At 46.1% G+C, this 14,388-nt stretch overlaps 1 protein-coding gene across 2 annotated transcripts in view; it reads right to left on the bottom strand.

Moving 5' to 3' along the window:
• The window catches only part of BTBD7 (BTB domain containing 7), a 90,987-nt gene that overhangs the window by 23,237 nt on the left and 53,362 nt on the right, over positions 1-14,388 (bottom strand). For both annotated transcript variants that reach the window (XM_051826430.2, XM_051826431.2), the window contains exon 4: positions 433-641. In XM_051826430.2, the coding sequence (XP_051682390.1) occupies positions 433-641 (209 nt within the window). The remainder of the gene's footprint in view (positions 1-432; positions 642-14,388) is intronic.

Consider the following 14,388-nt stretch of genomic DNA (forward strand, 5'->3'; position numbering starts at 1 on the left):
GTTGAAAACATTATTATACCTTGGCAAAAACACGTGTGATCCTTACTCAGTGCTGCTTAAGCTAATGTCTGCAATTCAAGTACCTGAGACCCCACCAAAAGGAAAGAAACTGCGTCAGCAAATACACATGAGGAAACCAAGTGGATCACCGTTGGGATGTGTTTCTGACCCTGCCTACTGCCTCAATCTCACTTGGGTGTAGCTGGTTACGACCTGGGCTTGTTCACAATCAAGTCATGGTAGCAGCGTGCATGGAGGGCCAGTGAGTCGCAAGGCTTTTGCTGTATAAGTATGAAGAGGGCATTCACGGGTGGTTCGATCACTGTCTGTTTCGCTCCCCCTGCCTTGCCCTCGCTGGAAGAGTAAGACACAGATGGGCTTCCTGGCGCACATATGAATGACAATGAATTTGAGAGGTGTATAAATGATTACCTGTAGGTAGTCAGACTGGATAGCAGTAAGCAGATGGTCTTTGCTGAGTTCATAAAAAACATCCGAAGCCATGACCTGGGAAAATTCCTCACAGAGGAAATGCAGCGCTTGTCGGTGGACCCATTTAGAGCCGTATGGATGAGAGCTCCACTTGAGGATGGCAATTAAGGTATCTAATGAGATGCTCTCAGCAATGATATCCTCACAGCCTGAAAGAGAAGGCAAATAACTTCTTGAGATTAATCATAAATATTACTTTTTGAACATTAGAGTGCTAGACACTATATTTGAAAGTAGCAGTAGTTAAAAAAAACTCAAGATAAAATAAAATCCATGGAAATCACCAAGACTTGGTAGGATGAGGTTACTGTAGATTATGACATCCATGGAAATCTACTGCCCCACAGACAGACCAATAGAAAAAGGCAGTGAATCTTTCCAATTGGTCCAGGAAATAAATATCTTTGTACAAGTCCAACAATGTGAGTGAGATCCTAGCGTGGAAAGCAATGGACGAAGCAGGAAAGGAGGTAGGCAGAGCTGACATAGCTGTGGAGCTGGCCAGAGGAAACGGAGATGACAGCTGACCGATGGAAGAACCCGCACCTGAGCAGACAGGTGGGCTGCCGATACAAAGACATATCTGTTCTTTGTATGGTCCTAATAAAAACATAATGCTTTGCACTGGTTTTCATTAATCCCGTAGGAAACAGGCAAAATATCAAAAGTTTCATGCTCACCTGGGCTTAATTCTAGCAAACATGTAAAGAATAAATGGTTTAAGGGAAATGGGCCAGGATCCTGGAAAAAGAAACTACAGCATTCTAAGTGCTCAAGAAGCAAAGAAGAAAATCCGAGGTAGTTAGCTATTGTCTTTAGGAAAGATCGTTTCAAAAGACAAAGATAAGATAGAAGTCAACCCTGAGGGACAAACATTGTGGAGGGGAAATGTCTGGGCAGCAGTTTTTCATTAATGTGAGCAGAAGTTTAGCCTCCACCAGCAGCAGCAACAATGTGGCTCCACATACTGCTAACAAGCTCAGAGCTTTAAGACACGGCTGAAAGAACGGGCACCCACCAGTGCCAAAGACTTTCAGAATCCAAATTTATACGTCCAGCCATGAAAGATGGGAAGAGAAAGGGGGTGAAATCCAGCTTCAGATGATATAAGATTGTCAGTGGCCAATATAAGTAATGCCTCATCCCCTTTTACGAAAGGTACCACATACAAAGCATCACAGGTGTCTAGCATTGTAACAGAATGAATGACAGAAATCTGACAGGGCTAGGCCGGCATCGCGGCTCACAAGGCTAATCCTCTGCCTTGCGGCACCGGCACACCGGGTTCTAGTCCTGGTCGGGGCGCCGGATTCTGTCCCGGTTGCCCCTCTTCCAGGCCAGCTCTCTGCTGTGGCCAGGCAGTGCAGTGGAGGATGGCCCAAGTGCTTGGGCCCTGCACCCCATGGGAGACCAGGAGAAGCACCTGGCTCCTGGCTCCTGCCATCGGATCAGCGCGGTGCACCGGCCGCAGCGCACCGGCCGCGGCGGCCATTGGAGGGTGAACCAACGGCAAAGGAAGACCTTTCTCTCTGTCTCTCTCACTGTCCACTCTGCCTGTCAAAAAAAAAAAAAAAAAAAAAAAAAAATCCGGCAGGGCTGCCATAAAAGCTGAAGCAGTCTCAGGCTTTCAAGATTCAGGCATTCAGTCTTCATCAAGGGGCCAATGCTGCCCTGCTCCCCCGTGGAGTGCTGTGTTGTTCTGGGCACTGATGAAACTGCAGGATCCTCAGGAGGGCACAGGAAGAGCAGAGTCTGAGACATAAGCCAGGAGGAGAGCGCCAAGCAGATGAGATTACCTGTCTTTATGTAAGGGAGGCTGGGGACACACATAAGAGCTTTTACTGTCTGATGGAACTGACATCAATGCCAAGTCCCGGGAAACAAATGTTACAAGTAGGGAGACTTTCGCCTCAGTGTTGGGGAGTTTCTAACAATGAGCAGGTCTCTCTTCTCTTCTGTTATATAAAGGACCCTCTAGAGAAGTGTAGGTGCAGAGGCTGGCTCTCCACACTAGGGACGGAGGACAAGAACCTGATACTGAAGGTTAGAACCATGGCCAGAGACACCCAGGCTGCTTTTGTTACAAAACATAACATTTTTGCAAAAACAGTAACAGAAAAAAATGCAGGATTAATTTATTTAGTCTAAACACTAAAACATTTGTATAAGGAATTCTGAGAGCACCGCAGTGACACCCAAAGGCACACGTAGGCACTGGGGAGAGGAGGGAAGCAGCGGCGAGCTCTGACGTCCGAGCCTGAATGCTGAGCGGAGGGCTTCCGCCGGTCCTGCTGTCTCAGAGCGGCCACTGGAGAAGCACCGAGTGGGAGAGTCAGTCTGGGAGGAAAGGCGATCTCCCAAGATGTGTTTGCAATGCTGATGAAGAGGAAATTTAGATAAAAGGGGGTTATTTAAAATGATAGGTCACATTCCTACTAAACCAGTATATTGGCAGAGGTAAAGAAAGAGAAGTAAACACCATCACACATTCAAATTTCTGAGGTTTAACAAGCAGCAGGATGTGGAAGGAAAAATTGGGCTTTGGAATTAAACACCTTGGACTTGAAACTCCATTCCTGTATGTCACTTAGTAGCAAAGTGACTTGGGCAAGTCACTTAATTCTGAGCCTGAAGTTTCCTCATCTGTAATGGTGGGGCTACATTTCCTAACTCACAGGGTTGTCAAGAGATTTATCAAACTGCACCTGGCTCCTGGCGCAGTGCGCTGGCCGTAGCGGCCATCTGGGGAGTGGGCCAGCGGAGGGAAGACCTTTCTCTGTGTGTGTGTGTGTCTCTCTCTCACTGTCTAAAGGGATGCGTCTTATTTATTCAAATTAATACTTGGACATCATGATAAAGGGTTTCAATAATGATGATACGCCCTTTGTCAAGGCTATTGATAATGGAATGAAGACATCAATACAGCAGGAAGGCAGGAGGGGTGCTGGCAGGGAAAGGCCAGCAGGCGGGATGCCCAGGGCTTCAAACAACGCCACCTTCTTGGTCCATTTGGGTCCAGTTTTGTAGGTCCAAAACATGATCAACACGTCAGAGATGTTTGGATTCTTCGTGACAAAGTGATGTTAGCAAATGTGTCAAGACCAGTGCACACATCAGCACAGCCATCTAGTAAGCAGAGTGCCATAAGTCCTATCTCAGCACTTCTCAAAGTCTCTTGGGTTTCTTTCTTTCCTTCTGTCATGGGCTTGTGACACTTCAGTAAAATTTGGCATGAATGCTGCAAGGTCAAACTGCTCGAAAAGTTTCTAAATGCTACCACTCTCAATTCCTGTACTTAGCTCACCGAATAGTGCTGCTCCACCTGAAGTCCCCTCCTTTTTTGGGAACAGGGCTTTCCCTCTTGCTTTCTGCCATAGACAGAACGTGCTGTGGCCGGCCTGTTGGTCAGAGGAGGAAAACAAGCAGCACTGGAGCAGAGCCACTAGAGTGGAGGCAGCTGCTGCACACTGATGTAGGGTGCCTCAGCAAGTTCTGAGAAGTAACTGTTCACTGCCAAACGCCCTGGAGGTTCGCAGGTGGTTCATTACACAGCACTGGGTGACCAATAAACCATCTAACGTTCTGGAGAGCCTCAAAAGCTTTTATTCACAATTTCCTTGTAATAGAAAAATACCACCCGTAGCGAAAGCATTTATGAATAAAGGGCAGCTTTTCATCATTACTGCTGTGAAGATGGCACAAGGTATGAAGTCAACGTCCTCAAATTCCTTTTGTGGGGTGGGCATTACCCTTGCAGTTAAGGGGCTGGTGAAGACACTTACATCACATGTCGGAGTCCTGGGCTCCATACCCAGCTCCCGCGCCTGATTCTACCCCCCCCCTTTTTTTTTGACAGAGTGGACAGTGAGAGAGAGAAACAGAGAGAAAGGTCTTCCTTTGCCATTGGTTCACCCTCCAATGGCCGCCGTGGCCGGCACACCACACTGATCCAAAGGCAGGAGCCAGGTACTTATCCTGGTCTCCCATGGGGTGCAGGGCCCAAGCACTTGGGCCATCCTCCACTGCACTCCTGGGCCACAGCAGAGAGCTGGCCTGGAAGAGGGGCAACCGGGACAGAATCCGGCGCCCTGACCGGGACTAGAACCTGGTGTGCTGGCGCCGTAAGGCGGAGGATTAGCCTAGTGAGCCGCGGCGCCGGCTCTGATTCTACCCTCTTAAAACACAAATCCTGGGTGACAGCAGTGGTGGCTCAAGTACCTGGGCTGCAGCCACCCATGGGGGAGACCCGGATCACGTTTCTGGCTCCTGACTTTGGCACAGCCCAGCCCCAGCCACTGTGATAATTTGGGAAGTGAACCAGTAGGTGGGAGCTCCCTTTCCATTTCTCTGTCTCTAAAATAAATACAACTAAAAAGGTGGAAATAAATAAAATTCCTTTTGTTTGTGTGATAATCACACTGTACAGATATACCTCCTACTTGCTTAAACGCTCTCTTCTATTCTCTTTCACTGAATATTTTTTCTAATTCTTAATGTGGGCAAAAATGTCTTTCAAAATGTTGAGCTATATAACCATATGAATGAAAAATCAAGGCTGAGATATAAAGAAATAAAACAAATTAATTTGGAATTTAGTAATACAAATGATTGTTACAGCTGCACATTAAATATGGTCACTTTCTGGTTTTATCAAAATTTTTGTTTTTCTCCTCATCGTGTTCCTCTGGTAACTAAAACAAGCCTCCATGCTGCCAGCTCTCTGAATACACCGTCAGGATCCATCTTTCTCCCCCCACGCTCTTCGTAATTCCTAAGCACCCTACTTGTTTCACCAACGCCACTGGGAAACCGCTTTTCAACAGCTCATCAGGAAACGTGTAAGGCTCCCAGGTTCAGAGTCTCACCCTGGGGCTGAGCTGGGAACAGGAGGAAGGAGACAGGAAGTGAAGCTGGCAGGGAATGGCTGGTGGTGATTCTCTCTCACGTGATGTGCACAGCATCACAGCGTCACAGGCTCACGGCACGGTCAGCCTTACATGGGTATGGTGATTCTCTCTCACGTGATGTGCACAGCGCCACAGGCTCATGGCATGGTCAGCCTTACATGGGTATGGTGATTCTCACACGACGTGCACAGCGTCACAGGCTCACGGCACGGTCAGCCTTACATGGGTATGGTGATTCACATGACGTGCACAGCGTCACAGGCTCACGGCACGGTCAGCCTTACATGGGTATGGTGATTCACACGACGTGCACAGCGTCACAGGCTCACGGCATGGTCAGCCTTACATGGGTATGGTGATTCACATGACGTGCACAGCGTCACAGGCTCACGGCATGGTCAGCCTTACATGGGTATGGTGATTCACATGACGTGCACAGCGTCACAGGCTCACGGCATGGTCAGCCTTACATGGGTATGGTGATTCACACGACGTGCACAGCGTCACAGGCTCACGGCACGGTCAGCCTTACATGGGTATGGTGATTCTCTCTCACGTGATGTGCACAGCGTCACAGGCTCATGGCACAGTCAGCCTTACATGGGTATGGTGACTTCAGCAGTACTGGAGGCAGGGATGGGACTTCAAAGTGCAAACAGGAAAAGTTGTTTTGATTCTTTCCTAACACATACATGGCTGATTCTGAGTACCAAGGAAAGGAATTATGAATCAAGCAGGAAGTGAGGGTGCCAGGAAGTAGTAAGTACAGCCTGGGCTTTGATTTCCAGCAGTTCTATCACTAACTCTTGACTATCCCACTAGCCAGCTGATTCAAACACACCGGCTGTGAGTCTCAGTCTCCACACAGAGGCTTCAACAATCCACGAGTGTTCTGAGGATTATCTTGGCTACAGGGGAGCCAAGGTGTCTATATACTGTTCTTATAGGCTAGAAATCTTAAATTTCTACTGTGCCTGCCTGCCCTCTTTTAGCTCTTGTATCTTAGTGGGCAGCGTGTCTTACTGACTCTTCTTTCAACACACAAGTAGGCTAGCTGCTCTATTTTCCATTCCCATCAACGTCGTCTGTGTCCCAATCCCCAGCACCTCATCCTGAAAAGCTTCCTCCCATGTCCTTCCCTCCAGTATCCATCCATTTAGCACACTGCTGAAAGGTTTAAGTTTTCTAAAACAGCAGCACCATCACATCACCCCTATATATCTTTACTTTATAAAGTCGACCGAGAATTCCAGCTCCAAGGCACGAAATGAGAGTCAGACATAAGGGCAGGAAGACAAGCCAACCAGCTCCTCAGTGTCCACAGTAGCTAGACATCGCACTTTGAGACTTCTGAGAGCTGACAATAAATTCTCTGCTATTCCTCAGGAGGACCGTACTGAGAACCCATCTGAACCCAGGGCCTCCAGTGTGCGGGGCTCAGCGATTCACTCTCATTCTGCTCTCCTTTCTCAGCCCCCTCTCCCTCCAGTTCATGGGATTACTTTTCAGATAAATGACTGCACACATGCCTTCGTTCCAGCCTGTGCTCAGAGCAGGAATTGTAGAGAACAGGAAGAAACACCCAAAGATAGCTAGCTAACCAGAAATGGCCCTAGAAGTCAGGATTCTTGAATGAAATTCTCAAACTTCTTCTAAATGGCAAAAGGAAGGAAGGAAAAGGAAGGAAGGAGGGAAGGAAGGAAGGAAGGAAGGAAGGAAGGAAGGAAGGAAGGAAGGAAGGAAGGAAGGAAGGAAGGAAGAAGGGAAAGAGGGAAGGAGGGAGGGAGGGGGGGAAGGAAGGAAGGAAGGAAGGAAGGAAGGAAGGAAGGAAGGAAGGAAGGAAGAAAGGAAGAGAAAACCTCACCCCAGACCCCATTCCTACTGGTAAGTGGGGTGACCTCACTGCGTAAGCAGTGAATTAAAATGGGGTGTACGTGGAAGGTGAAATATTAGCTCAGCAGTAGTGGTGGCACATGAATGGAATGGGAACACTAGGCACTATAAGGCCCTGATGTTGGCAGGTTTTAGTTAACAGGTTTCAAAACCATGAAAAAAGAAAACAGATTCCAACTCCCAAATCTAGGCATTCTTGTCTGAAGACTTCCAGGCTAGTATTTAAAGAGAACCTGCTTCCTGCAGCTGCAAGGCAGACAGCCAGCACCGAGGCTCCAGATTCCACTTTAAGGGTATCAGAGCTACAAACAACTCGAGTAAAACCTCAACAAGGCCTGAAAGGAACACTTGGACACAGAAACATGGAATGGGGCGATTTGGGTGGGTGAGTTGAGCATATTTATCGGAATTTTCTGGGCTGGGAAAGCAGCTCCTCTAACTCCTTGCTGGAGATCAGGTGCCTAAAACAATGATACTTGTCCTACTTAAGATCTGCCCCTGCCTTTTCTCACTACCTCCAAACCAATAACCAGAATCAGGTTCACAGCAGTCTAAGAGCAAAAAGCACAGTGCCTGCTCTGGGATGAAAAAATTAGATACCCAGAGCACTGCAAGGCCTGGCTCTGTGGACTGGCAGGTCGTGGAGGTGCACTTGTGGGGGACATCCTGCACACGGTGCACCAGGGTACTAGGGTTGTGATGGAGTCGTGTGCAACCTAAGGGACATCTTCAGGTTGCTTTACCCAGCGATTACTTAGACCTGGCAATTGTAGCACCTACTGATGGGGGAACCAACACATCAGATCCTCTGGGTTGAATGTCTGGGTTAGCTCACCTGGGAGGTTGCCAAGACCGCTGAAGTACCGGCAAAGGCTAGTGCAAATCCAGGTTGGGTAAGGGAAGGAGATTGTGCTGGTTGTTCACCTTGCTTAAGCTAGAACTATTTCCCATCACCTCTATTCCTGCATGGTTCCAAAGCTGAATGGGAGAGGGAAAGAGAGGGAGGGAGAGGAAGGGAGGGAGGCAGAGAGGGAGGGAGGCAGAGAGGGAGGGAGGGAGAGAGGGAGGGAGGGAGGGAGAGAGGAAGGGAGGGAAGGAGAGAGAGACAGACAGACACCTGGAAGGCAGAAGGGAGCAGCAGCCATTACTCTGTCACTGCGGCTAGATGTAGTGACAGGCAGATGCAGCAGAGCCCATGGGTCCAAGCTTGTCCTTGCTTCTCCATTTCTCTGCACCCACCACCACTTCCTCCCAACCCCAGCCCTGCTGACCAACATTGGTGCCCAGCAGCTGCAGACCCATGGACAGGTCCAGTGGTTGCAGGCGTTTAGGGAATGAACCGGCAGGTAGACGATCTCTCTTTTCCCAGTTACTATGCCTTTCAAATAAATAATAAGTAAAACTTAAAAAAATACACTTTATGGGAATGGGAAAGAACATTATGGGAAATGCAGAAAGAACAACATCCATTGTGTGATAGTTGTTGAAATTTTAAGTGATCATGAAGGGCCAGTGTTGTGGCATAGCGGGTAAAGCTGCCACCTGCGATGCTAGCATCCCATATGGGCACTGGTTCCTGTCCTGGCTACTCCACTCTGATCCAGCTCCCTGCTGATGGCCTGGGAAAGCAGCGGAAGATGGACTGAGTGTTTGGGCCCTGCACCCACGTGGGAAACTTGGATAAAGCTCCTGGCTTTGACCTGGCCCAGCCTTGGCCGCTGCAGCCATCTGGGGTAAGATTTTTCTGTCTCTAACTCTTTCAAATAACTAAATAAATCTTTTTAAAAAAGTGATCATGAATAGAGTGTCTGATTTCAAGAAATAACTTATTGGGGCCGGCGCCGCAGCTCAATAAGCTAATCTTCTGCCTGTAGCGCCAGCACACCGGGTTCTAGTCCCAGTTGGGGCACCAGATTCTGTCCCAGTTGCTCTTCTTCCAGTCCAGCTCTCTGCTGTGGCCCAGGAGTGCAGTGGAGGATGGCCCAAGTGCTTGGGCCCTGCACCCCATGGAGACCAGGAGAAGCACCTGGCTCCTGGCTTCGGATCAGCGCGGTGCACCGGCCGAGGCAGCCACTGGAGGGTGAACCAATGGAAAAGGAAGACCTTTCTCTCTGTCTCTCTCTCACTGTCTAACTCTGCCTATCAAAAAAAAAAAAAAAAAAAAAAAAAAAAAAGAAAGAAATGACTTATTGGAAAAAAAGAATATTCAAAAATACAATCTAGGTTTCTACTAGTTGCCTATAACTCATCAATATTGTATTATCAATAGCGATTCAAATAGTTTGAACCTATTTTCCCAGAAATGAGATCATCAAATGTACTCTATAAAAACCGAAGTAGAAGGGTACTTCAAAAGTTCATGGAAAATGGAAATAAAATTTATTTTGGTGCAGAAATTTTTTTGAAATCCATGTATACTTGTACTTATCTTAGATGTTTTGTCAAATCTGCTTCCTTGTAATGATTAAATTAAACCACATGAAGTTGTTGTCGTTAAACTGTTTACCTAAGAAAATAACATCAGAGGGTTAATGAATTAGGTTTTTTTTTTTTTTAAAAAAAGATTTATTTATTTATTTGAAAAGCAGAATTAAAGAGATAAGGAGAGACAGGGAGCTCTTCCATCAGCTAGTCCACTCCCTAAATGGCTGCAAAGAGCTGTGCCGATCCAAAGCCAGGAGCCAGGAGCTTCTTCCATGTCTCCCATGCGGGTACAGGGGCCCAAGGACTTGGGTCATCTTGTACTGCTTTTCCTGGCCATAGCAGAGAACTGGATTGGAAGTGCAGCAGCCAGCTGGGACTCGAATTGGTGCCCATATGGGATGCCAGTGCTGCAGGTGGAGGTTTAACCTACCATACTACAGTGCCACCTTTTATATATATTTATATACATACATATTTTTTGAGATTTATTTACTTGAGAGGCAGAGTAAGAGAGAGAGGGCTTTGTTTTATTAATGTACCTACATAGTAAGTGTCTACTGGTCCTATCATTGGACTTACTTCAATCTTAAGGCTTGACATATGCTAAGGACCCACAGGTGTTTACTAAACGGATAAAGTACAGGAGATAGTGTTGATTCTGTATCAATGGTCTATTTGAACTGACAGAACATCTATTTTTTGCCTCCAATCTTCCATCTGCTGGTTCACTCCCCAGATGGCTGCAATGGCCAGGGCTGGGCCAGGCCGAAGCCAGGAGCCTGAAGCTTCTTCTGGATCTTCCACTTGGGTGCAGGGTCCCAAGCACTTGGGCCATCTTCCACTGCTATCCCAGGAACATAAGCAGGGAGCTGGATCAAAAACGGAACAGCCAGGTCTTGAACCGGTGATCACATGTGACACAAGTGGCAGTTTGACCACTATGCCACAACACCAGCCCCCTATCTATCAGTTTCTATATTCCTTGGAAAAGGGGAGCAGTCAAAAAGTTTCACTATAACAAAGTCAGAACAATGAGCTGGGGCTCTATGATAAAGTGACAATTGGGCCATTTCTCTTAGTGTTTGTGAGAGAAGAAGTTCACAACCAATAGCTCACCACTAAGGGGAGGCTCTAAGGACAACTTTTTATTTTTATTTATTTATTTTTTTAAATTTTTTGACAGGCAGAGTGGACAGTGAGAGAGACAGAGAGAAAGGTCTTCCTTTTCCGTTGGTTCACCCTCCAAAGGCCGCCGCGGCCGGCGCACTGTGCTGATCCGATGGCAGATGCCAGGTATTTATCCTGGTCTCCCATGGGGTGCAGGGCCCAAGCACTTGGGCCATCCTCCACTGCACTCCCTGGCCAGAGCAGAGAGCTGGCCTGGAAGAGGAGCAACCGGGACAGAATCCGGCGCCCTGAGCGGGACTAGAACCCTGGTGTGCCGCGCCGCAAGGCGGAGGATTAGCTTATTGAGCCGCGGCGCCGGCCTCTAAGGACAACTTTAATGACCCTGTTTGCTCCCTAAGACAGTAATCCTACAAGAGCTGATGCTGAATATAATATACACAGAAATGTTTAAAAAAGCCCAAACCTGATAACTTTTTAGACTTCGGAAACTTGGAACTGAATTGTCAAATGAAGTATATAGAAAATAATCCTTACCATTAGAAAAATGCTACTAAACAGTTAATTCAGCTTTTAAAACATTTATTTAAAATTGATAGGAATTATAGACTGTAATTTTAATGACTCTGTGACTACTCCAAAAATTACATGAGTGAAGATGAACATCTGTTCATCTGCTCATTGCTCCTAGCCTCTGTATTTTCCTGCTGGACTATGGTTTCTCCCACTTTTTATTTGTTGAACTTGTTACTTGCTGGCGCCATTAAGCCTTTGGCTATAAGCTAAATTAAAGATACACCATCTCAAAAAATAAAATACTAAATTGAAACAAGCACACACAATTTGCTTAGGCCCATGTGAATGTGACCCAGGCATCTCTCATCTATGAGGAGGAGGAAATGAGTTCAAGCTGAGGATCTCAGTCGGCATTTAAGATTTATTTATTTAAAAGGCAGAGAGGCACAGAGAGAATCATCTTCCATTCACTGGCTCACTCCGCGAATGGCCACAACTGCTGGGCTGGGCCAGGCTGAAGCCAGGAGCCAGGAACTCCATCCAGGTCTCTCATGTAGATAGCAGGGACTCTATACTTGGGCCATCAACTGCCTCCTCCCAGAGGCTATGGAAGTGGAGTAGCACTCTAACATGGGACATAGGTGTCCCAAGCGGTGGCTTAACCTGTGGCACCACAATGTCCACCCCGCCCAGACAGAACGTATATGGTTAGTATGGGGAAGAACCAGGATGGAACACAGATCTGAACTCAAAATTCATCTTTACAAAATGTCATTTTTCGGAGGCACTGTTATTTATCTTTGAGCCTTTCTGCACAAATGGGAAACCCAGTCTCCAGTTTTTAGAGGACTGTAAGGACAAGATCAAACAACTATGAAGTGCCTACCATGCAACTAGATGGGTCTCATTCACAGGCCATTTGTCTTAATTTTCTTTTCCCTGGTATGGTATGGCATCTTGCATAGCAATAAAAACTAACCTGAAGTCTGTTAAAAAACTGTCTCATTTAAACTATTTCATTTCACATTGAAAATCATCTAAATGGTACTACATGCAAGGTGTAGTGAAGAACAGGCATCTTAATAATTCAAGCAAAACGTGATACCCTAAGTTTACAAGTCTTCTGCCATTTCACCTTTTTTCTCCACCTGTCCTTAGAATTTCATTATCACCAAGAAAAAGTTTTGTTTCTTGTTGATAAAAGGCTTCTAATTAAACTCTGCATAATTATGAATAAAAAGAAATAGACATTCAATAGACTTCACTGTAAATGAATTACATGTAATTTAGAAATAATAGAGAGGAAGAAAAACTGTGGGGACCCATGAGCCGGCCATGGGCCCCCATGCTAAGGCTTGGCTTGCTGACCGTTTGCAATAGTTACTGCCCTGTGGATGTTTATGGTTTCTGTTGAGCTGCGATATCGATATCGGGACCCTTCCATGACCCCAGGGTTGAGTCTACAACTACGGCCTTGGGGCTTCCCATACTTCTTTTCCCACTGACCAAGTCTGAGAAAACACCAGGTGGAAGCTTGTTGTTAGCACCCAAGTCGCCTGCTACGTGACCAGGAGCTTGATTGGATGAAGGCGCGTGATCACCTTTATGGTTGGACAAGGAGCGCATGGACTGTGCGTGATCAGGCACCCGATTGGATCGCCGCCGCATGGACTGCAGCATGGACTAAGCTTGCATTACATGCTTCTGCAATGATAAACTGTATAAGCTGTTTGTGAAATAGTAACGGGAGCTTCCCCTTTCTTTCGGAGCTCCCCTTGCTCAAGGGTTTCTCTTTCTATCCTGTTTAAATAAAGCCTACTGAAGGCCAAGAAGCAGCATCCGAGTATCTGTTTTTCCCGAGACCCCGGGAACCACAAAAAACTTTAATCTGCATGTGCTGAGCACTGTACTACGTTCTTTGGGTGACCTCAAGTGATCAAGATCCTGTCTTTAGGGGGGTACATAATACATGAGGTAACAGGAAATGAAACAGGTACTCGGGTCATCGTAAAACAAGTCAGAAGAGATACAATCTCAAACATAAAAGAAGTGTTTTACAAGCTCTCAGGAAGTAGAATATACTTTTAACTTGGAATGGCTAAGACAAAAAAAGAAAAGTAGTACGTGAGGCTGGTCTTAAAGGTTAGGGTAGCACCTGGACACTCAGTGATCAAACGCAAAGAAGCAAAGAAGCGTGACAACAGACTAAAGGCTAGAGGCTGAGTTTGTGGTCTATATGAAAAATGGCCATGTTTTAAAATAAAATGGAAAATGATATATATTTTAAACATTTAGTCATAATGTTAGGTAAAAAATGCTTTTTAAATGCTACATTTCATTATGTTTGGAGATGTATAACTTCAGAGTCACTTGATCTGCCATTCATGAACCAGACTAATTCTTCGTCTGTGTTGCACGTTTAACTGATCTGTTGACAATGGTCTTCAGTTCAGCTCTATTATGCACTAGGACGTATTTGCAGAATAATTTACTGAAAAGGAAACAATGACAATAGAAGCAAAATGAACTGCCAGCTCTACTGAACCGAGACAGAGGCAGCGTCCACGGCAGGACAATGGAGAGGGTGGGCAGCTGGAGGAGGGATGCCTGGGCAGGGACAGTGAGTCTCTGCTAGTCTGCATTTGTTTCAAGCCACACTCTTGGAACCTGACCAAGTTGTCAAGGGAAAAATTAGGTCATTGCCTTCAGTTGCTTCTCTATTCAATTTTTAATTCAATATAATCACATCCATTATGACTAAAAACATGAGTAAATAGAAGATCTATTTGGGAATAAAGTTATAAATAAGTATCATACTCCAAAGATTGAAAAATATGTTTTTGATGAAGCGGAAAAACAGACTACAGTTTAAAGTCTACAGTAAAATGCCCAGCACTAAAACATGCTTGTAGATACTGGTGCCAATTCTGGGTCATTTTGTTTTGATGCCAACAGTATTTACTCATGGGTTGTTAAAGTTCATGGAAAAAAAGTTTTCCCTGAGAAGTAAAGTTTTCCTCAAAATATTATA

The sequence above is a fragment of the Oryctolagus cuniculus genome, chromosome 20 (assembly GCF_964237555.1).
Source record: "Oryctolagus cuniculus chromosome 20, mOryCun1.1, whole genome shotgun sequence".
Classification (NCBI taxonomy): Eukaryota; Metazoa; Chordata; class Mammalia; order Lagomorpha; family Leporidae; genus Oryctolagus; species Oryctolagus cuniculus.